Source organism: Chenopodium album, chromosome 21, assembly GCF_948465745.1.
Source record: "Chenopodium album chromosome 21, dcCheAlbu1.1, whole genome shotgun sequence".
Classification (NCBI taxonomy): domain Eukaryota; kingdom Viridiplantae; phylum Streptophyta; class Magnoliopsida; order Caryophyllales; family Amaranthaceae; genus Chenopodium; species Chenopodium album.
In genome coordinates this window covers 5,089,261-5,112,422 of record NC_137854.1, presented here as the reverse complement: position 1 = coordinate 5,112,422, position 23,162 = coordinate 5,089,261, and the positions used below count along the sequence as shown (strand labels likewise).

At 36.0% G+C, this 23,162-nt stretch overlaps 4 protein-coding genes and 1 pseudogene across 4 annotated transcripts; 3 read left to right on the top strand and 2 right to left on the bottom strand.

Annotated features, from left to right (window-relative positions):
* Window positions 1-304: 304 nt before the first annotated feature.
* LOC145601631 (O-fucosyltransferase 38-like) lies at window positions 305-5,567 on the top strand. Its single transcript, XM_081657685.1, has 11 exons — window positions 305-619; window positions 1,071-1,167; window positions 1,371-1,438; window positions 2,023-2,111; window positions 2,192-2,369; window positions 2,564-2,692; window positions 2,879-3,015; window positions 3,413-3,626; window positions 3,738-3,922; window positions 4,921-5,016; window positions 5,154-5,567. The coding sequence occupies exons 1-11, from the start codon at window positions 365-367 to the stop codon at window positions 5,269-5,271; spliced, it is 1,566 nt and encodes a 521-aa protein (XP_081513811.1). The 5' UTR covers window positions 305-364; the 3' UTR covers window positions 5,272-5,567.
* Window positions 5,568-7,125: 1,558 nt separating this feature from the next.
* Window positions 7,126-9,847, top strand: LOC145602515 (uncharacterized). The gene has a single exon (XM_081658706.1). It carries the CDS (start codon window positions 7,295-7,297, stop codon window positions 9,509-9,511), a length of 2,217 nt encoding a protein of 738 aa, XP_081514832.1. The 5' UTR covers window positions 7,126-7,294; the 3' UTR covers window positions 9,512-9,847.
* Window positions 9,848-10,945: 1,098 nt separating this feature from the next.
* Window positions 10,946-11,563, bottom strand: LOC145603150 (uncharacterized; annotated as a pseudogene).
* Window positions 11,564-13,237: 1,674 nt separating this feature from the next.
* Window positions 13,238-17,327, top strand: LOC145602083 (uncharacterized). Its single transcript, XM_081658223.1, has 5 exons — window positions 13,238-13,376; window positions 13,473-13,518; window positions 13,866-14,057; window positions 14,589-16,361; window positions 16,811-17,327. The coding sequence occupies exons 1-4, from the start codon at window positions 13,346-13,348 to the stop codon at window positions 16,003-16,005; spliced, it is 1,686 nt and encodes a 561-aa protein (XP_081514349.1). The 5' UTR covers window positions 13,238-13,345; the 3' UTR covers window positions 16,006-16,361; window positions 16,811-17,327.
* A 485-nt stretch (window positions 17,328-17,812) lies between these two features.
* LOC145602069 (putative inactive ATP-dependent zinc metalloprotease FTSHI 4, chloroplastic) lies at window positions 17,813-22,935 on the bottom strand. The gene is made up of 3 exons (XM_081658201.1): window positions 22,494-22,935; window positions 20,743-20,998; window positions 17,813-20,319 (listed from the first exon to the last, which is right to left on the bottom strand). The coding sequence occupies exons 1-3, from the start codon at window positions 22,797-22,799 to the stop codon at window positions 18,275-18,277; spliced, it is 2,607 nt and encodes an 868-aa protein (XP_081514327.1). The 5' UTR covers window positions 22,800-22,935; the 3' UTR covers window positions 17,813-18,274.
* Window positions 22,936-23,162: the final 227 nt, after the last annotated feature.

Below are 23,162 nucleotides of genomic sequence, written 5' to 3'. Positions count from 1 at the left end.
CCCAACAAAGACACCTAAATTACACCTATTAAGCTAGCATGCCCAACAAAAATTGATAAATTCAGCTCGAGCGTTCATAAATCCATCCCGACTTCACCAAACCCAACTCGAACGCCCAAATTGACACCTACCTGTACCCGACTAGTATGCCCGACAAAACTCAGCTTGAGATACTCACCTTAGCACCTGCTCGTACTCAGTCATTCTCGCTAGTCACTACCACACGGTCCCAACTCCCAAGGCCTGAAGGCCATCAACGAGCAACAAACGTTCTGCCCTCCCAAAGAAAACATTGTCGGCCAAATAAAAAAGAAAGAGTGCACCAAAAAAAAAAAAAAAAAAAAAAAAAAGAAAGAGCAAATTTATGCAAATCAACCGCGCTAAATCAAAGAAATCAAACCCAAATCTTCTGTCACTTAGCTCAGTGAAGATGCGGAATGTCAGAGTTTCATCCAAGAAATCATCTTTGTTAACTCGCACTCTCTATATAATCCTTCTTTTTGCCATCTCCATCTTCTTTTTTTTCCTATATTCCAAGGATGTTTTAGAAGATGAACAAAACCCACTTTTTTATAATGATTTTCAGTCTAAGTCTAACCCTCATCATCAATCTGAGCAGGTAAAAATTGATTCTTTTTACATGGGTAATCCCCAATTTCAATTAATTTGATATTGTTCTGTGTTCTTGAGCTTTTTTTGTAATTACAAATTTCTGCCTTTCTGGGGTTGTTTTGCCTTGTGATTTTATGTATGAATGTTGATTTTGTTTCATTAATCATTATTATTCTATTGTTGGGGTTTTGATCATTTGGGGTTCAGGAGATGATTAGATGTGATGAGGTCTGTTCAATTTGCTGTTAATCTTTGTAGATTTGTCTATGTTATTGAAGTTGGAAATTTTGGTTGGGATAAAAAGTTGATGTATGTTACCTATTTTTAATTACTGTAATATTTGTTACCTGTGCTCTAGATTGACATTCAAATGATAAAAAGGATACTGAAGAACAATTAACTGTTTACTGGTATCTCTTTCTATGTTTTAAGTAATCTGACGTTGCTTCTATCTATAGATAAGGAGTCCTGTGCACTTTGTTGATGAGCAGTTACCAGCTCGGACGTTCAGCCGTGACCTGCGCCCTTGTGTCAAGCCTACTGCTAGATATGAAGGTTAAATGTTTAGTAGTCATTCTTGTTTTTTTTAAGAAAGTAATAGTTGGGATTATTGTAACAGAAATTCTTAATTGCTGCTGAAAACTTTTGATCTTGATCGCTATCATGTCAATGTTTGCCAATGGGATATTTCCTTGACTACTTATTAAAGCGTAATAATATACTTACTAACTTGGTTCTGTATTCTCATATATGGTCAGTTGCTCAGGAATCTAACAGATATTTGACTGTAAAAAGCAATGGAGGGCTAAATCAAATGCGTACTGGTGTAAGTTACTTTGGCTTTTTTCTCTTACGATTTGTATAAGCTGGTATAGCGGCTTTGTTGAATTCATTTGCCAAAGTAAGATGCTGGCAGTAAATTATTCGAATTAGGTTTTAATCCGTCTGGATGGAAAATACTTGTAATAATTTACCTAGAAATAGAATGCAATTTACCAAAACCTGTGCTAGTGCATACATGCTTGAAAGCTTAATTTCTTGTTCATGTGTATTTGAAGTATACATGTGTGAGTTTGCATGCATTTTTTGCAATGATGTATTGATGTGTACCTGATTCTGGCCTATTTATTTGAATGTTCATATATGCACATATAGCAATGTTGTTGAATATCCACACAATTAAGCATAAGCACATGATTTTACTCGGTTGCAGATTTACTCCTGTACCTTTTCTTGTTATTGATATTGATGTAAATGAAGCAAAATTCCAATCAGTGAAGCTTGAATTGTACTGAATCATAACCATCATATTGGGAAATTTGCTTTCTTTTCCAAGTTGTTTAAGCTTTCTTCCATGTTCTATTTGTTTGCTTTTTTATTCATTGTTGTAATAAATACTCTTGTCCCTAGATTGCTGATATGGTGGCTGTGGCACGCATTATGAATGCAACCCTGGTGATCCCCACTCTGGATAAACGTTCATTTTGGCAGGATTCAAGGTCTCTTTGGCAGCCCTTTGTAAAAGCTCTTCTTTGTTTCTGCTCTGTAGTTTCTTACCGTATTTAATTTTCTTGATCAGTGTATTTGGGGACATATTTGATGAGCTCTATTTCATGAGAAGCTTGCATCAGGATGTGAGAATTGTGAAGGAACTTCCTAAACAGCTGGAATCTGCTCCTCGAGCCCGCAAACACTTTGGTTCCTGGTCAGGGATGAGCTATTATGAGAATATGACACATTTGTGGAGGGAATATCAGGTGGGCCTTTTGAATTATTTATAGCTTCTTTTTTTTTCTTTTTTTTTTTGTGGTACTTGGATGAGCAATTCTGTTTCCATATTCTGAACTTTTGGGGGAAAAATGATCTTGAGTTAAGCAAACCAGTGTAAAGCATCTGGATGGTGTTTTCCCAAAGTATAATGGAAATTGACTTGTCTAGTCATAATATTCAGGTGATTCATGTTGCAAAATCAGATTCTCGGCTTGCAAATAATGATCTGCCTCTTGACATTCAAAGGCTCCGATGCCGTGCTCTATACCATGCTTTACATTTCTCTCCTCCTATTGAACATTTGGGCAAGGTGAATTTCTACATCTACTTTACCTTGCTGTCTGGAGAAAACAGATTTTGTGGAGAAAGCCATTAAAAGAACTAGTATTTGCAAGAGCTTTCCATGTTTTCAGTGTTTCCTTTAGAATGAATTCAAGAGGCACACTATGGGGTATGTTTTAAATCAGGTTCTGACTTTATGGCAGTGACACCACAGAGGCTTGTGGAGCGGCTAAGGTCACGTGGGGGTCAGTACATTGCTCTTCATCTTAGATATGAGAAGGACATGCTTGCTTTTACTGGGTGTACCTATGGTCTTTCTGATGCAGAATCTGAGGAGTTGAGGATTATGAGGTACTGAAATTTATATTTGCAAACGCCAAATGTATATGAAGCATATGCTTCAAAGTCGAAATCTACTGCTAGAAATGCTTAGAAGCACTTCTGGTTTGTAGTAAATGGAGCTTTAGTTGTAAGACGAGGACTGGCAAAATATAGATTTCCCAAAATTGCTGCCTAAGGAGCAATAATCTACAAAAAGCAACATAATGGACATAATCTAAATGAATCGATTTGTAGAACTTGATTTGGTTCGGAGGGATACAAAAATGAATAGAAAAGTTTTCATGTCAAATGATGTTTGTGGTGTGTATCAATAAGCCTTCACACCACCACTATTACATGGAAGATTTAACAACCTCCCATGTTTTTTTACATAACAAACTGATGCTTCTCTGCCCAAAATTGTCAGGGAGAACACACACCACTGGAAAGTAAAGAAAATAAACTCCACAGAGCAGAGGAATGCAGGCCTTTGTCCACTTACACCCAGGGAGGTTGGGATCTTTATTAAGGCTCTTGGTTATCCTCCGTCAACGTTAATCTATATTGCTGCCGGAGAGATTTATGGTGGTGCTAAGCGATTGGCCGAGCTGACTTTGCGATTTCCTAATGTGATATTTAAGGTATGCACTAAAATTACATGCTTTTCCTTGGTAATTGACCCCCAGCATTTTTTAGGACATTTGTAGAGAAGCTATCTTGGATTCCATCATTAACTAGTTCTCTGTTGGCAGGAAACGCTGGCTACCCAAGATGAATTAGGAGCTTTTTCCCATCATGCTACTCAAGCTGCTGCTATTGATTATATCATTTCTGTGGAGAGTGGTGTGTTCATTTCTTCTCATTCAGGGAACATGGCAAGAGCAGTTGAGGGTCATAGGCGGTTCCTGGAGCACAGAAAGACTATTACGCCTGACAGGTAATCAGCTGCTGGTTTTAAATACCAATGAGTCTTTATCTGTCCTTGGTCCCTGTGATGGTTCATTGCTTTTTTGAGGGGAATCAAACCATAAGATGGTTTATTAAACTATCCTGAAACTAGAACCATATTTCCAAAATCCAAATAAAATTCCAGTTATTAGAACCAAAAGTTATCAGAAGATTTGGTTTGAAGCTAGAGAAGCTCTATTGTTTCTCTGGTTGGTTGGGGCATGTCATATCAGTTGTTTTGTTTAAGTAACGACTATTGAAACATAAAGAAGTTGCAGTTTCTCATAGTTTGCCCATCATGTTGGTCAAAAGGTTTTCCTTAAATGTCAATAACTATTCTGTTTATAGTTAATATTCTCGTGAATTGCCAACATAGGAGGTCATTTGGGGTCAATACTAAAAACATTGTAAACAATAACAGTCTTCCATTCGTTCGCTTTCACTTTGGTGGTAGGTCCCTTTGGATTGACATGTTTCTAGGGAGCAGGTGGTGGGCTGTCGTGAAGGTTTAGGTTGGGGATTTGGCAGTGAGAAGGGCTTTCTATATCTATTGCAAACATGGATGATTCTATTCATTTTTGCATACAGCTGTCAGGATGTCTGAATTTCACGTATATCTTATCAATGTCAAGCTGTAGTTTATAGAATCTGAAAGAGTAAACTTGATTCAAACAATATCAAATTTAAATTTTTTGGTTAAAAACCTGAATACCTTGGACCATTTTTTAGTCAATAGGTTATTTAAAAACCCAAGTAATGATAATTTTATATAAGTACCTTCAAAGATTTAATGGATGGTAAAGGGATCCCTTGGGATTTTTTAAGTCTATGGAATTAAAGCAAATAATGTAAGATATCCTCTGCAACTGCATAGATTTTGCTTTAGACAACAAACCGATCAGTAGTGCCACAATTACTGGAATGTTCTATCTTGTGTTTTATTTTTGTTATTGTTTGTCATATTATATGTTGACCTGTTTTCTGCAGGAAGGGTCTAATTGAAGTATTCGATAAGTTAGATTCTGGACAACTACAGGAAGGGCCGTCCGTATCCAATATTGTCAAAAAGATGCATAAGAATAGGTAAGACTTAAGAGTATAAGAGCTATACTTCAACTGTGTTTAGGAAGTAGGTCATTAGCCATGCATTCAGCATTAATTTCTTCTTATATCGTGCCATATTGGTAAGTGTCACACTCTCATTCTCTTTGACATTACAGGCAAGGGGCTCCAAGGAAAAGGAATGGCCCTCCACCAGGAATTAAGGGCAGAGCACGATTTAGGTTTGAAGAATCATTTTATCAGAATCCGTACCCAGAATGCATATGCAAGTCATAGGATCATTTGCTGCAACTTGAACATGAATTCTTTTCTGTGAATCTGCTGGTGGTTTTGATTACTCCAGAGCATTTTTTTGGGCGTGGCCTGACTTAATCACGATTCACGAATGTGCAAAAATGAGCTAGGATGTGATGTTACTTACCCTTTGTTGTATAAGTGTTTTTTTTTTTACAACTTCTTTTTACTACAATTTTGTTATCATCCCTTTTGTTAATTCTTTTTGTTTCATTACATCATTTAGAGCTCTGAATTGGGTTAATGTTGTATATTTTATATTCTGATTGCAGCATCATAAGCTAATTAAGATTCAATTTTTAATACATAGTCACCGACTCAGCTTTTGAACAACGAAACTTCTTCTGAATTCCATAAAGAGCACCCGAAAACATCTAAGTTAAGAGATAAACTGCTAACATTATTAACATCAGAACTCAAGCTTGGGTGAGCTGCCGGAGGTGGTGCAAATGAATTAATTAAGGATTAAGAACTATTAATTACAATTTGACCAAATAATAATGTCATTAAGAGATTAAGTAGGCTGATTAGGAAAAAATGTATTAGTTTTAGGGTAGTAATTAACAACTTTTTTTTAAGAGGTAGTAATTCACAAAGACTCTCTTTTTAAGGTAGTAATTAGTTTGGGGCCCGGGCAATACCCCGGGTTATGTTTAAATAATAAAATTAAAATGGTAAAAGTTGGGATAGAAAGAAAGCTACAGTAGTATTTGTTTTACAAAGTAAGGAATTACATATAATGCTTAATGAAAAGTTACAATTCATATATGAATGTTAATTAAGTTACACAGTGACAATAATTGCAAAATAGTATTAATGAAAAGTTGGGAATTTCAAGGATGTAATGGTTCAAATCTAATCCAAATTAAATATGAATGCATTGTCATGTCATCATATATGTAGCGCTATGACACATGTCGACAAATTTTCATAAATTAAACTTTCATTTAAAAAAGTGCTGTAGTAAGTAACTAATAACTGTAAAATTTTGGGCAAAATTGAGCTTGAAACCGCCAAAGAATTTAAAAAAAAGAAAACACTCACTCACAAAATCAATCCTTGAATTTCCTCCTCCTATAGCAGCAACGAATTCTGACCTAGGTTTATACCATTCGTTGATATCTTGCGCAATTTCATCAGAAATTCTTTGGTTGTCTTGATCGTGATCTTGGGTATAATCGTAATCGTGCTTCCAATTTCAGGTAATCTCTGATTTATGATGGTTGTTTTGATTCTATTTATTTATTTATTCATTTATTAATTTTCAAGAATCTATCAAAAGCAAGTTTTTTTTTGTTTTTTTTTTTGTGATTGAATTCTGATTTAAGTATTTAGAGAAATTACATGCAAATTCATAAATTTTGATTATAAGATAAAAATTCACAAGTTTTGATTATAAGTAGAGTGTTCTGCATCATTTCCCCTTCCAAACTGGTGCGTGAATTGATCTGCGTTGTATAAAAAGATTGTAAGGGCGAATATTATAAAGGCTATGCAATTCAATGTTGGATAAAATTCTTGTGTACACACGCACAAAGCACCTTCAGTTATATACACCCGGGTGTATCGTACACCCATGAGTATCTGTTAACATTTTGATGATTGTTTTCATTCAATCATCAAATGAAGTGCAAAAACTAACCTCGGGTTAGTTGGGTGTACGGTACTCCCGGGTGTATATAACAAATTCCACGCACAAAAATTATATAGAAATGAAGAGGGTATGCAGAAAACGGACCAGAGTACTAAGCAGAACAACAATGAGAGTACAACTGATCATCATTCATCAATAAACTGAAGTTGCAGATTTTTACTACTGGATAAGGCCACAGTATCTGCACCTCTTATTAGTCCTGCCCACCATATAATAAACTGAAGTTACTAGCTAGAATTAGCTTGGTGTTCTTTATATATAATCTATTAATAATCTGCATAATTTTACCAGACAGACTTTGAATCTGAATCTATTCGTTTCTGTTTTTTATCTTTTGGAAATTTATAGAGGATGGTTTCCGAATCCAGTACAGTTGGTGTTCTGCCCTCCAAACAAACATTACAGCATAGCCCAAGGTTACTGCGGGACAAGGAGTTAACTACAAGGTTAAGTTCCCAAATTAATTTTTCCACTCCATCAAAACCAAGCAATTTCCATGGTGAGCCACAAATCAGTAGGAAACGCCGTCGATTTTGTGAATCACAGCCCAGTTTTCAGCAGCCGGTTGCTACTAACCAGATTTGTCTAGGCCTCAGTGATGAGAATTCATCAATAAAGCGAGATGTCCCTTTTGTTAATTGGCCACAAAACTTTACATTTCAAAGTCATGAGGTGAATAAGTTTGTTCAAGGCTCTGAAACAAAACAGCCTTCTTTTTTTGTTAAGAATCATCATGAATTTCCAAGGAAAACATCACCTTTTGGAATTGGAATGAACTTGAACAATGCCGGTTTGTTTGCTGTAGATGGAAATAATGCGGGAAGTGATAAGGAAGAAGTGGATTCGTATGTGGATTTTTCCAAGGCAATTGAGGATGCAATAAGCAGAATTGAGTCCCTTATTCCATCACTTCAAAAGCTTGTTAAAACTGACCAGTCATCGGACCAAACGAGTGTTGATAATCTGGGTATGCCCAATATCTCAAGTTCAGCAAATCCTTTAGGCAAGGAAAGAGACTTGGTAGCAACAAATGAGCTACGCCTCACTGACAATTCGGCTGTATTTGGTGAAAATATGCTTTTTAACCAAGGGAGTCCAATTCTTAGAAAAGGCAACTCTCCAGCTCTTTCTCAGGTCAAATGGAGCAGGAATATTGATTCTGTAGGTCATGGTGATGGTATGCGACAACAGATGCTTTATCAGAACGGAAATTTTGATCCTATGAGAGGTGAGATCAAATGCTCGAATGTGACGCATAGATTGGTTGATAAACCGTCAGGTTGGGTATCAGCTCAAAGTGATGATAGAATGAATGGAGTAGAGTTGGTGAAGAACTCAAATGCTCAGTCAATCAGCCAGGTTCCTGGGTCTATGTTTAAGGCTGACTTTGGTAGACCCGAGTCACTAAAAGGTAAATTGAGTAGGAATGAATCTTTTTCAAGTCATACCTCAAAACATGTACAAGGTTTGAGGCTCATGCCACATCAGTCCTATCGTGGAGAGGCTATTGAAAGAGAAGTGACATTGAGGCCCTGCACACAAGTTTCATCTGCGGGGTCTACAAGTTCCATGAGACATGACAGAACAAGTAATGCGCGTCCTCATCAGAAATGGAGTCCGAGTCATACAAGTGGAAGAATTGTACAAGAAATGGGCCAATCATCAAAGATGATTAGGTCTAGGGATTCTTTTAACAGAAATAGTCTAATCAGGAAAAGTAAGGGGTCTTTGCACAGCAAGGTTGTACCTCATGATCAAATCTCAGAGGAAACGAGTTTGAATTCATGCACTTCTTCTGGCTCAACAACTCAACAAAGTGGCTCGCCGTCTTCTTTGAGTGGGAGTTATGAATTATCAGGGAGTGATAGTTATGATAGTGGTGAAAGTGAGCCACTGCATGAGAAAGTAGGCCACTCAACAAGGATGAAACAGCCTGAATATACTGATAGTACCACTTCAGGATACGATGATACTTCTTCCTATTCTAACAGTAGAGATGACTACTCTGATGCAAAATCCTCGTGCCAAATGAGTTCAGAACGGTTACATAAGTGGGACCCACAAAAGGAAGGAGGAAAAAGGAAAGGGAGATTGAGGAGACTTGGAAGGAAGTTAGGGATGATATTTCACCACCATCACCATCACCACCACCATCATTATAGGGATGAGTCTGATGCACGTCATGCTAGATCATTTTGGAAACGACTTGGAGAGATGTTTCATCACCCAAAAATTGCCAATCATGGTCTGAAACTAAAGTCAGAGAAGCCAAGAAAATCTGAGGTCAAGACTTTGGTGAAGAGGAAACAACCAAAACATGTTCATGCACGTGTAAGTGGGTTAATGAAGCACATGAAGCATTCTAAGAAACCTAAACAAGTGAAGAATGGTTTCAAGGGGCTTGGAAGTGGCCGTCATGGGGTTAAAAAGAAGAGGAAAAAACTGCTTTGGTGGCTGAAAACTCATGGGGGAAGAGGCAGAGTGAAGGTGCCCAAAAAAGGAAAGGTCAGGCTCGGAAATTATAGGACAAAAAGTTTTGCTGCAGCTAAGATGATTTTGAAGAAATGAAAGTGTCTCATTGTATTTGTATCAATTATGTATATGTATGTTAACAATGTAGCATTGATTTCTCAAAGTTGCTTCATGTTCTTTTGATCAAAGCATGAAAATCTCTTTCATATCAAGATTTAAGATAAATTGCCTAGTATTTTCTACATAATGTATTTTTTTTTTTTTACTACAATTTTTTATCATCCCTTTTGTTGGTTCTTCTTGTTTCATTACATCATTAAGAGTTCTGAATTGGGTTAATGTTGTATACTTTACATTCTGATTGCGGCATCATCAGCTAATTAAGATTCAATATGTCACCAACTCAGCTTTTGAACAATGAGACTTCTTCCGAATTCCATAAAGAGCACCCGATAACATCTATATTAAGAGAGAAACCGCTAACATTATTAACATCAGAACTCAAGCTTTCAGTCATAGATAGCATTGTTTTATCAGCATTATTGTTTCACTCTTCCAACATCAGATTACAGTTGTTTATTTTGTGCAACTCTCCTGCTTCTCATTATACCAATCTCATCAACGTACCTATAGTTTGCTGATATTTGATTTTTAATTCATGTATTAAAAATACTTTTGAATATTCGTTAATTGAATCGAGCAATCTATTGAGTGTTTCTTTTAACAAAAGAAATAAAAAAGGTTTGAAGAAGCTATGCAGAAACTGAAACAGACTCCATCAAGTGAAACAGAAGACAATCTATACTTCTATACTTTATTAGTATTTAAAAAGCCAAACCACAATCACCTATATGACACATGTCATCATAATTCACCCTTATGCCACATAACACATCCATTAATTTTTTTACTTTTTATACTTCCTTTTAAAGTAAATGATAAAATAAAATGTTATTGAATGCTAAAGTCTTTATGCATTCCTAACTTGCAAATTTGAGTAAGAAAATGGAGTGTTTCATTTTCACTATAAAAAAAAAAGTTGTACTCCTCTCTATACCTCTTTTAATGTAAAAGTTAAAATAACAAATTATTTAATATTAAAATCTTTATGTATTCCTAACTTGCAAATTATAAGTAAGAAAATTAAGCAAATTGTTACAAAAAGTCACCGACACATACAATACAAATAAGCAACACATTTCAAGAAAAATAAAATGAGCTACAACCCGTTCGTTGAACGAGCCAAAAGGCTAGTTACCACTTAATTTAGGCTGCCACTAACTTATTCATAAAAAAGTTTTGAAGTACCTTCACATCTTTTGATTTTAAAGAAGCAGTTACATAATTCATAAACTCGGAGCAAGAACCACCAATTCCTATGCTATCTTTCAGCACAAAAATAAAACAAGCTAACATGAATAATGTAACATTTGAAAGATTAGGCATTAAACTTTAATCCAAGTAAACTCATATGCCCAATCTCCCACTGTTTCAAGGAATCATCAAATTAACAGCAGAATTATAACCAAGTTAGAATCTATCAGATGCTCGAGCTGTGATAATTTTAAGCCTTGAAAATATTTTGGTAGCAGGGGAGCCCATGATAAGGCGGCATAGACAGTCCGTTGCAATTTTGATAGCATCATAAGAACCCACAATGTGAATCTTATTAGCAGCAACTACAATCCTAGTTTTAGTAGCATTTTCAATCATGAATTTAGTCTTGCCACCTTTCCCACAAATCCTTCCAATGGCTCGAGTCAAGTGATCCCCCTTAAGTGTACGCTTGACATCCAGCATATCGATTGTAGACATATGAAAATGATCATACTTGAGAAAAACATCCCTTACTTGCTCAGGTTCAAACCCCAACATAAAAGCTTGAACATAGCTAGCACACTTGTAAAGGTTGCTAATGTCAGGGGTATCAGGCATAGTCTTAAGTTCAACCTGCTTCGCCTTAAGATTCATACGGATGTCTATTTTCATCTCATTGCGAATGGGCTCGTAAATCTGGGTTTTCCATGCTTTTACAAGAGGTGTGCGACGGTGTGGTGGTGCAGGCACAATGCAGAACTGAAGCTCAACACTGTCTGAGACTTCCTGAGGCTGAATGGCCTCAAATTTTGGCTTCCTTACCAGTTCCATATTTCGAAGAAAAATATCAATCTATACAACCAAAGAGTATTAGAACCTTTTATATACACTCAGATGCACATAGAGGTACGTGCATCCAAGGGTGTTTTTTTTTACTCCTGGATGCAAAATAAAAAATTTCAAAAGAGTATAAAACCATGAACAACAATCGGGCATTAAATTAAACCAACTTTGAGTTCTGCTACGAGTATTATAAAACATTATATTATGCAAATAATATGGTTGAAGAATCCCTCCAAAAACTTATTATTAATTTGGCTATTTTCACAATAATCACAATTCACACAGGCAACAAATAATTATATTATTAAGAAAATTATACTTTTAAACACCACTAGAATTGTTTGCTTAACCCCCTAAGGCCACTAATATAATCACATTGTTCATTTCAATTTTTGAAGAATATCATATTTCATAATTCATTAATTTCGTTCTAGGTTCTTTAACACATTAGCAACCAAAATCTAATTCAATTATGAAATCAAATTCTTCTCGCTTAAGAATATGAATAATAAAATTCTAACATTAGAATAATTAAAATATAACCAATATATAGTTCGATAATCAATCCACCTTTGAAGAAACCTGAATTGTATTTAATTGTTGACAATTAACGCTATATTGTGAAATTAATATTTGATGATTAAATAAAGTTACAATCTTACCTCTGAAGCTGCTTCAATGGAGGAAAACAACACAATGAAGAGAAAACTTTCGTTCTATATTTCTGTGTGTGTTTCACTGTGTTACCTAGCGGCTACTCAACAGTCTATACTTAATTACTTATGCTGTTATGCAGTTATGTATAGTAATTAAGGGTTATATAGTCATTAAAAGTTAAATGGTCATTTTAGTCAAAGTTTTGACTTTTGAGAAATTATAGTGATTAGTGTGGGTATTAAATTAAAATATAATAATATGATGTATGATCAATTGAAAAGACAAATAATAACCTATGTGGCTATGTGTATACAAGTATTTTCTTTCCCCTTTTCCCATTTCTTTTTCCCTTGCTAGTCTCTCTTTCCCGGCCTCTTTCCCTTCCCCTCCTCTCAAAGTAGTTAAGGGATTAATTAAGCCGCCATGAGGGCTAGTCAAGCACAACACAAAAATGGTTTGTTCTAGTACGAATACGCTACAAGTTTGGCATGGTATTAAAGGTACACTAATAGGCTATGGGCATGCAAGAATACTATTTTTTTTTAAAAAAAAAAAAAACTAGCACAAACACGACAACTCGACAATTATGTCGACTGGATCACTTTGAAGCAATTTCCAAAAAAATAAGAATATTCAAGGAGCTTTTAGGCACGACATGACATGTGGGTCGAGCATAACTGAATTCGATTTATGTAACATAGGTACAAACCCAACACAACACGACTTTTTTTTAGCTTAAACATTATCGGCTTAAAACACAAAAAGTTGGTGATATTTGGATTAATTAGCCTTCATGGACCTCAACTTTATGTGTTCAATTTATTTATGTCAAATTTAAAAAAAAATAAATAAATAAATAAAAAAAAAAAAAAAAAATTCAAATGTCTATACAGCTCCACAGTCCACACTAATGTTATACATTTACATTTTACATTACATGTTGGATTCGTCATTTTTATGTCAACAAAAAATTCAATCTTCATTCAATCCCTAATTTACATTCTCAAAATCTTTCTCTTCCTCCTACTTTCCCCAATTCATAATTAGGGTTAATTTTTTCTGGTTTTGGAAGACCTTGAATCCTGCTTTAATCGGAGCTTTTCGAGCTCATTCATGGCGTGCGCATCACATTACTCTTTCTTTGGTAAATCTCTCTAAATCCCCTCTTTTTTTCTGAACAATTTTTATCATCAATCAATACTTTAACCTGGATTTCTGCGCTGTTTTTCTGGGTTTTCAGCTATGGCGGCGGCGAGATTCAGCTCACTCTCTTCTCCGCGCCATCCGTAAGCTCTCTTAATTTCTCAATCCTATGTTTTTCGTTTTTAATTTGCTTTATTTTGGTGTAAATTGAAGTACATTGTATAATATTTCTTGCATTTTGTAGTTTAGGGTTTTATTGAATTTCTAATTTCATGATAGTTTAGTTAAAAATCCAGTACTTGATTGTGCATTTAGTATTAGGTTATGGCAATTTTGGTTGTTGATTGTTGCGGGAATTTGCCAACTTTGGTGTAATTCATCACTCTGTAGATCATTTCCGTAAATTTTTGTTTATCATTTGTGTGATTTAGTTGATAAATTGTTTATTGTAGTAGTTCTTTGTTTAAAGTTATTATTTATATATGTACAGGATATTTGGATATGATGCAATTGTCATGTTTGTTAAAGATTTAGCCATGAATGTACGAGAGTCTTGCCAACAGATGGTTCAAGGTTCTCCTTCAGGAAGCAATGGCTTTGACGAGGAAGAAGCGCCTCAAGCTGTTTTTAATGTGTTGGATGGCATTTTAAAAAGCACCTTGGATCGTTTGAAGACCGTAAGGTGACCTTTTGTTGCAGTGTCTTTAATTTTTGCCATTTTTGATGAATTTTTAATGCACATATCATCGTATTTTTTGGGTTTTCCCCCTGTGCTAAATTTATTACTTTTTGTCATGTTATGTTTTGCAAGATTGCGGTATAAGTGAACATCATAAACTACCTAAAATCTACTGTACTACTAGAGTGAAGGATTTTTTTGCTAGTTGCCTAATCTTCTCTGCAGCTATAGCAATTCAATGTATATCTATTATTGGGAGTGATTGTGTTGGATTATATCTTAGTTGACTATCTGTTTCCTAGAATTGTAGTTGCGATTCCTATTCTAAGAAAAAATAATGGCTTTAGTGACATTTTTCTTACCCCTAGTTTACTGATTACATGTAAATTATTTACGCGACATTGGATCGTAACATAATACAAGTAGTTAAGAGTCTTAAGCCCCATGTTAGGTTTATTTGATATAGGCCATATGGACCCAACTTGTCTTGGGCGATGATTGGATTATTGAATATATATGTGATTGATGCTGCAGGGAAACCTTGTCATTACCTGAAATTATCTTGGCGAAGATCTCCACAACCACTGATTTCCGGGAACTTGAAGCTGCTATTAGGCTTTTAAGTTTGGAAGGTAAGTTAGACGTTGCCCTTTGGCTTCGAAGCAAGCTTATCACAAATCGTTATGTTCCTGATGTGATTACACACAATCACCTAGTCAATGCATTTTGTAAAGTTGGTTGTTTGGAGAAAGCTGATTATCTTGTTAGAGAGATGTTAGCCCAAGGCCCCTCTCCTAATTGTGCAACTTTCAACACATTTATCAAGGGTTATTGTTTAAAGGGTGATGTCGACAAAGCTTTGTCTTTGTTTTCCTCAATGGCTAATTATGGAATCAAGCCAAACAGGATTACTTGTAATATACTTATTCATGCTTTGTGTAAAGAAGGTTTGGTGGAAGGAGCTAGGAATTTCCTTGCAGAGATTTTAAAAGATGAGTCTGAGAGGACACAGATTGATTTAATTACGTCTACCATACTAATGGATAGTTATTTTAAGAATAGAGATATTGCTGAAGCTCTTGATCAATGGACTAAGTTGTTGCAAGAGGGTAAACAATTAGATGTTGTTGCTTTTAATGTTCTTATACATGGTTTTTGCTCAAATCAGGAAATTAAACTTGCATTTTGTTGTTTTGGCGAAATGATCAAGAGAGGAATACAACCTGATGTAGTCACTTGTAATACCTTTATAAGTTACTTCTGTAAATTTGGAACTTTTGATGAGGCGTTGAACATGCTTAGTGTAATGCTAAATATGGGAGTGGACCCTGATTGCATCACTTATAAGATGGTTGTTCAAGGCCTCTGCTTACGTGGAGAGGTTGACAAGGCAGCCAAAATCCTCAGCTGTATGCTAGAGAATTCCACTGTCCCAGAGCCTGTTATTTGGAATTCCATTATCTATGGTTATGGAAAATGTGGAGACATCAAGAATGCACTGTCCATCAGAGAAAAGATGGTTGCTTTTGGTGTTCCCCTAAATACATACACCTATAATGCAATGATATATGCCTTGTTGAAGGAAGAGAACATCAATGAAGCTCTATCTCTAAAAAGAGAGATGGATCAAAAAGGACATTCTCCTGATCTAGTGACATACAACATGTTGGTGGGTGCCACTTGTAATCTTGGGCTAATCCAGTTTGCACTTCAGTTACACGAAGAAATGCTTAGGAGGGGGTATCTTCCAGATGTTGTGACTTACACAGAACTGATCAAAGGTTATTGCTTAAAGGGTCAAGACAAGGAGGCAGAAGAAATTTTTTTCAGGATATGGAATTCTGGCCTTCAAGTTGATCACGTCCCATGCCACATATTGGTTAAAAGATACTGCAGAGCTGAAGGGCTTAAGCAGTCACTTAGCCTCTTTGACAATCTATTGGATGGGTAGGAATGGGCATAAGCAGGACACTTAATGTGCATAATGCCTTTAAAGATTATGTAAGAAACTGTTATAAAGTGAGTAAATGATGCATCGTCATCTTGGACTATTATGACCTGAGATTGAGATGGCTTGGTCTAGATGATGAGCTCTCAGGTTAAAGATTGGAGTGCAAGCCAATTTGAGCAGATGGGAGTGAATGATGATTGATGATCCCTCTGATGAAATAGTACTGCTTTGTGATTCAAGTAAACGATATCAAATCCCAGTGTTGTCAAACATTTGTCACCTATGGGCTATTGTCCAAGAGTGCTTACAGACACAGTAGTACTGCAGCTGAGAAATTTGCAGTGTTCCATTTTGAGGTATGTGCCTTAGCATCTTTCATCTCTTTGTTCTGCGAACAGCTTAGCTTATATTGGCTAGGAAGAAAATTTGCAGTGGATTTTGTATGTTTTAAGTCTGACTAGAACAGTTGAATTTGTGCCTGTGCATAGTGTTGTTATAAGAGAAGAACATGTGATTACATCTGGCCTTTTCTGGAAGTAATTTTGGGTAGTGCAAATGTCGTTTGGCCTTTTCAGAACAGAATTATTGTTTTAGCTATATCGATTTCCTTTTTATTTATTTATTTGGTGTGCTACTCTGACTTCTAGTTGATGCTAGAACCACTATACAACTCTTCATTCTTATTAGACATTTATACTCGTCTAATGCTCCCTTCAAATTTTACACCTTTCATCTCCTCAATGAGATACCTACAACAGTTATTCACTTATTCTTAAAGATTTTATGTGTCTTATTTGATAAACAGGTACACTGGATGCCATAATCAATATGATTTGATATGAAGGTTTTCTTAGATTTCACAAAGGGATGAGCACCCAGAAAGTGCAGAGTGTTTTTGCTGTCAGGGCTTATCAAGTGGTGAGGAAGGGCTTGTCTAGGCTTTTACGATTCCAGCAAAAAACGAGTCCCAAAGTTTCATTGATGGTGGTGGCAAAATAATACATGGAAGTTGGAGACAGAGGACAATATTGATGTACATAATTTACTCTTCTTGATGAAAAGTGAAATTTGTCTGAGGTGTAATTGTAACGATTGAGGCTTGAGCTGGCTGTAATAAAAATATTGATTGCCATACTGTTTACTGTTATATTCGTGAAATGTAATATTCTGTTATCAATTTATCATAAAGTAACAAACTCGTGAACAATTGTTAGATTAAGTGTATTGCTCTACTTGTTTTCTTGAATTTTACTTCATTAGGGAGGGGATTGTGAAAATTTTGTCCCCCATCATATGTACTAGTTGTACACCTGAAATTAACAATTGTCAAAACTGCAACATGATTTTCAATACAAATGCCCTGACTTCATTTTCCAGAGATTGAGCTAATTTCAAAATTTTTGAATAGATTCATTTTAGTCTTACCTTTTGTTGCTTCAATCTCTCCATTCCTACCAATGTGAGTTTGCTGGATGCAGTTCAGTAAATTAAAATTACAAAGCCGAAAGTTATCCTCATTGAGACCTTCCCCATAACATCTATGATTCGATTCATTAACCCTTGAATGCTAATTTTGGAGGTTAAAATTCTTCGACATTCCATTCTTGAAATCAATTATGGTTTTTAATGCTTAATTGAACTGTTTGAACAAGCCTTCACATCACGAAATATGATGCAAGCAGCACATATAGTCCTTAGGACTAGCCACGTCTACCTCATAGGAGAGTTCCACGACCACGAGTGTGACTGTCTGAAGATTAGTCCTGAATGAGCAAGCTACAAAAAAGGAAGGAGTCTGTAGATAACGTTTTCCAGAGAATTCTAATGGTGGCATAAATTTTGATAAATGTATTCAACTTACGTATCATTCCTTCTTCCCTTGACAAAATAATTCATGGTACAATTTGCAACATACAGCTTACTTTGCAATTTTAACAACACCTCACACACCAACAGAGCCACCCCTCCTCCCCAGCCCAAAAAAAAAAAGGATTTTAAGAACAAGTTAAGGGCGTATATGCTCAAAATAATGACGCCGAACCCATCTGAAAGCCTAAACTTGCCTCGATATGCAGCTTCTTGACTTCTCCCTATCTTAGTGTACCTGACGAACTACTATTGATGCCTAATCCAATCAACTGCTATCAAAATCTGCTATAAATGAGCATGTATTGAACTGTATGGATACGATGATCTCATTTCAAGCTGCAATAACATCCAGCAAGAGATACAAGATGTAAAATAAGTCTTCTGCTTAAGAATCGTGATATCATAGGAAATGGCTTGCCATCAAGAGTGCTGGCCTCTCCTTTTCTTCTTCAACCTCATTCAAAACTTCATCTCTTATCTCCTCAACCCTTTTATCCCAAATATCATCTACTAGCTTCCAGGTTTCATCACTAATAACTTGGGTTTCCATGGGACGAGGTGCCCCAAAGGTTGAAAATCCCACATTACCGGGTGCAAAGGTAACCCTCCCTGGACAAGTGATACCATGTATACCCCATCTTCCAGCATAAACCAAAGCACCGTACTCGTCAACAGGATCAACAGCTGGCTGAGAAATTCGGGGAGAATTTTCATAAATCTCCCATATTTTTGAGGCATTAATCTCTCCCTTATCAAGGAGTTCATCTGTTATTGTCTCCACAGCAGCACAGTGTTCCCTCAACACCGATGAACATTTCTCAATAGCAAAACGCATGTATTCCTCTCTTAGAGCTTCAAGTTTGGGAGCGAGATTTGGGACAAGATCGCGCTGATGTCTATAATATGCTTTTCCAAAAGCTGTCATCCCTGTTTGCAAAATCAAAAACTCGGCTAATCTTGAAGCTTCAAGATTAGCTTTGGATGAAATCCAGCACAAATTGTCTATCCCAAAGATCTCTTCTTCAATAACCCTGGGAGCACAAGCTCGAACAATGGAGTTCACATAATCTGATTTTTTCAAGAACACCCTTCCAGAAACTTCAGCATAACGCATACTAGGCTGGCTTTGAACTGAATTAATGTTGGTCTCAACAAAAGGACGATATGGGTCAGGAAAATAACAAGCCAGGACGGCAATAGCTGCTTCTCTGTAGGCTAATCTCACCTTCAACTCCTCTGGAATTTCCTTTGTATCTTCTATTCCAGTTTCAAATGTACCCTGTTGCCTTTTCAAGGCCTCCAGTAGTTCTTCTCTGCCAATGTGGTCTTGATCTTTCCTAGCAGTCAGTATTCCAGCTTCATTGAGAATATTCTGTAGCTCTGCTCCAGTAAAATCTTCAGTTAGCTCTGCCACTTCCTGCAACAGAACTTCTTTTTCCTCTTCGGAACGAAAAAACTTGTTTCTTGCATGTACCTTCAATATAGCCAATCTGCCATCTTTGGAGGGTAGACCAACTCTTACGATCTTGTCAAATCTTCCTTTTCTCAGCAAGGCAGGATCAAGGATATCTAGTCGATTGGTAGCTCCAATGACCAAGACCTGTGATGTGGAAACTTTAAACCCATCCATTTCAGTTAATATTTGCAGCAGACCTTGTTCTCTTTCAGCCCCGCCACCTCCAATGTCTGGGCCACCACGCTTGCTACCAATAGCATCTATCTCGTCAATAAAAATGATAGAAGGAGAAAATGATCTAGCACTAGCAAAAAGGTCCTTCACCCGAGATGCTGCTACACCAACAAACATCTCTACGAAATCAGTCCCATTGGCAGCAAAGAAGGGAAGTCCTGCTTCACCAGCAATAGCTTTAGCTAATAATGTTTTACCAGTTCCTGGAGGGCCATGAAGTAACACACCCTTGGGGCAATAAATGCCTTTATCCTGAAACTCTTCTTCATTTTTTAGAATCCGTACAATCTCTTGCAATTCTCGTTTTATATACTCTTGGCCAGCAAAATCATCAAATGTCACTCCTGTTCTTTCTTCTGCAGATATAAATTTTGCTCGGCTCTTCCCCAATGATCCCAATGCACGTCGCTTAAGGGGTTGTCTCACCTTTTTGCTGGGTTTCCCCAAATCACAAGGGATTAGCTTGGCATATATTGGCCTCGTCACACTATCAATCCATAGATACAGCATTATGGAAAGAGCTAGCCTCATAGACCATACGACAGCTGTTGCAACAGAAGAATAGACTTCTGCAGGCACTGTATTCTCATTTATTACATCAACACTTACCAATTGCTGATGCAACTTATGCCAAACATCATTCCAACAATCAATCGGCATCCGGTCAACTATGTGGCGCTTAAAAACAACTTCCTTCTTCGAATTTTCTTCAGAGAATCCTTTAACCGTCCCATCTTTGTAGTGAGGCAATATCACTGCATAGAAACCCATGAGCAACAAATTTAAAGATCGATTTTCAGGAGCTACAACAACATAGAGCTATAAAAGTAAAGATCAATTGAACATAAACTCTTCGATTTTGAGGGGAGGGCCATTACATATTAATACTAATATAGAGCTACAACAACAATCAGTTTCTTAGAGCATGATCACTTAATAATACTAATGTAGAGCTACAACAACAATAAGTTTTCTTAATTTACAAAATATCAAAGCGGCCACTAATAAACTTCAAAGTGCTTCAGAACAACTACCCCCATCCCCCGTGAACTGCCAAGCAAAGAAAGCACAACAAAGAGGAAAACATAATTTGGGGTTGGGGGAGGGGGGGGGGGTGGAGGCAGAAAGATGAAGGGTACAAAACGCAAATGAATACAAAAGAGACATGTTTTTCTAACCTGATATAGTCTGGCCAAAATTTGAGTATTCCATAAATTTGACATTCTTTGTGTTTAAGAGACTCATAAATTCACTATAACCAATTTTGTGTGAATTCACAGGATCCCACTCAGTTCCTTTCAATTTCCCACGCATAGTCAACAAGGTTCTGCTCCATTCAGAGGCCATTACAAGCTGCCTCTCCAACTGCACATTTGCTTTGTTTTCAAACTCTTCCTGCTTCTTTATCCTTTCTCTTTCTGCATCTCTAACTTTCTGAAAAATCTCAAATGTTGAGCAATCATCTTAGCAGTGCAACACGCATAGGTAAAACTTACAGATTGCGGCTCAACTTACATACACTACACCACAAAACTAATATTGTGGTCGTACTTCCAACTGCCTAAGAAAGATAACTAAACTTTCAAAGCAAAATAGTTTTACAAGAGTAAGATCATCATTATATAACAGCCAACAAAATGCTCACATTGAATTGCCCAGACACAAGTATGAGAAACAGGGAATGGTTTTATGCGAGTAAATCATTATCATCATAAAAAATGGTATTAGTCAACAGAATGCTCACATCAAAGATCAAACCGCCCTAGCCAAAAGTATTGGATACAGAGAATTTCAAACACATTTAATTTTGCTTCAAAATACGGGATACTTATTTTGCCACAATTGAGGTGTAACATAATCCATAACCATATCAAACTATCTAACAACCCTAATTGTATCGTGAAACAAAACAAGTAATTTCACTTCAGATATTTGATCACTTGCTTTTTCATGTGTGTCTCAAAATTATGTGATGATAATGAGTACAAGCTTGGCAGCTTGGGTAGCTCGTCTTAGCTTGCATCAGCTCAAACTATAAAGTAGATCTCAGAAATTTCAGACAAACCTCAGCTCATGACTAGAGCCTTATTAACAAGCTTCAGTGATGAGAAAATTGTTTTAAGGTATGATTTACACGTTTCCAGATTTATTTTAAGCTTTGATATTCCATCCAACAGTTTGCAAATTTTTTAATACTACGTATCCTCATTAGTAATATGCTAATATAACAATATTACTCATATTATAACCCATTTTTAGAATTTATTCGTTGAATTTGCTTATGAGTTTTCAACAGTTGTACCATGGACATCCTGTTTGCTACTTCACAATTATAACCCTGTCTCTCCAAGAATAGGATAGCATACTAAACTAAAACACCATTAAAGAGCTCCCCTCGAAGTTCGATTAATCCTCAAACACTGATCATACAACATGAATATCAATCTTAGAAACTAACAGTCCTTCTTCACTAAGCCAGTAAGCATCCAATTAGCATTTAAAAGCAGTACTTAACCAATTTCGAACAACCAGACATTCATCAACTTCCTACCATAACTATGGTATTAAAAGAAAACCTTTATTCTTCCAACAAACATAAACCCAAAAAAAAAAAAAACATAAACATAATAATATAATCACTAATTTCACCCTCATCATCAATTCTCAATGTTAATTCAACTACATTTCAGCAATATTCTTGAACATAAACCAGAGCCCATTTCTCTAATTTAACCGTTCTCCCCAAATAATGGTAACAATAATTAAAAATTATACTCATTTTTACAAACATTTCAGCAATTGACTCTAAAATATGAAAAATTAAAAACCCCACTTATAAAAAAATATATATATATATTTGTTACAATAATAATAATAAGGAAATTAATAAAAGATAAGAAATTGATAGAAAAAATCGAGTGGATAAGACCTGAAAAAGCTGAAATGCCTCAGTGTCATCTTCTTCAACTTCATCTGCTTGCGTATTATCTCCAGTTGATGTTAAATTGAAGTTGGAATTGCAATGGGTTTTAAATTTAAGGGTTTTTCTAGGATTCGAGAGACGAAGGAAGGAATTAATGGAGCAAAAATTGGGAGATTTTGAAGAAATTCTCAACTTAGAAGAAGATGAAGAAGAAGAAGATTTAACGGGGTTTTGAGGGGAAATTAAAAAATGGGTATTATTGAAGAAGATGAAATCAAAATTTTTGCAGAAATTATTGGTAATTGTCATCATCTTCTTGCTGTAATTCTAATTCATAGGATGAGATTTGAGAGGAACTTCACAGTTCACAGTTGACAGGAGGACATTTTTCAGGGGTTTTGGGATGAACTCAGTTTGAGCTTAATGGGGTTTTCTCTCTCTATCTCTCCTTTTTTGGGGGGAGGGAGGGGGGGGGGGGTTTAGGGGTATTTTTGTATTTCACTTTGCTTCAAAATTATAATTTTCTTTCTTAATTTCAAAATATTCGGACCAAAAAAAAAAAAAAATTATTTGGACTCAAATTAAACCAACATTCAAATTAAATCAACTTAAGTAGAATACTAGTAAGTAGTAAATTAATGATATCTAATCCAATTTATACAATCTATAACTAGT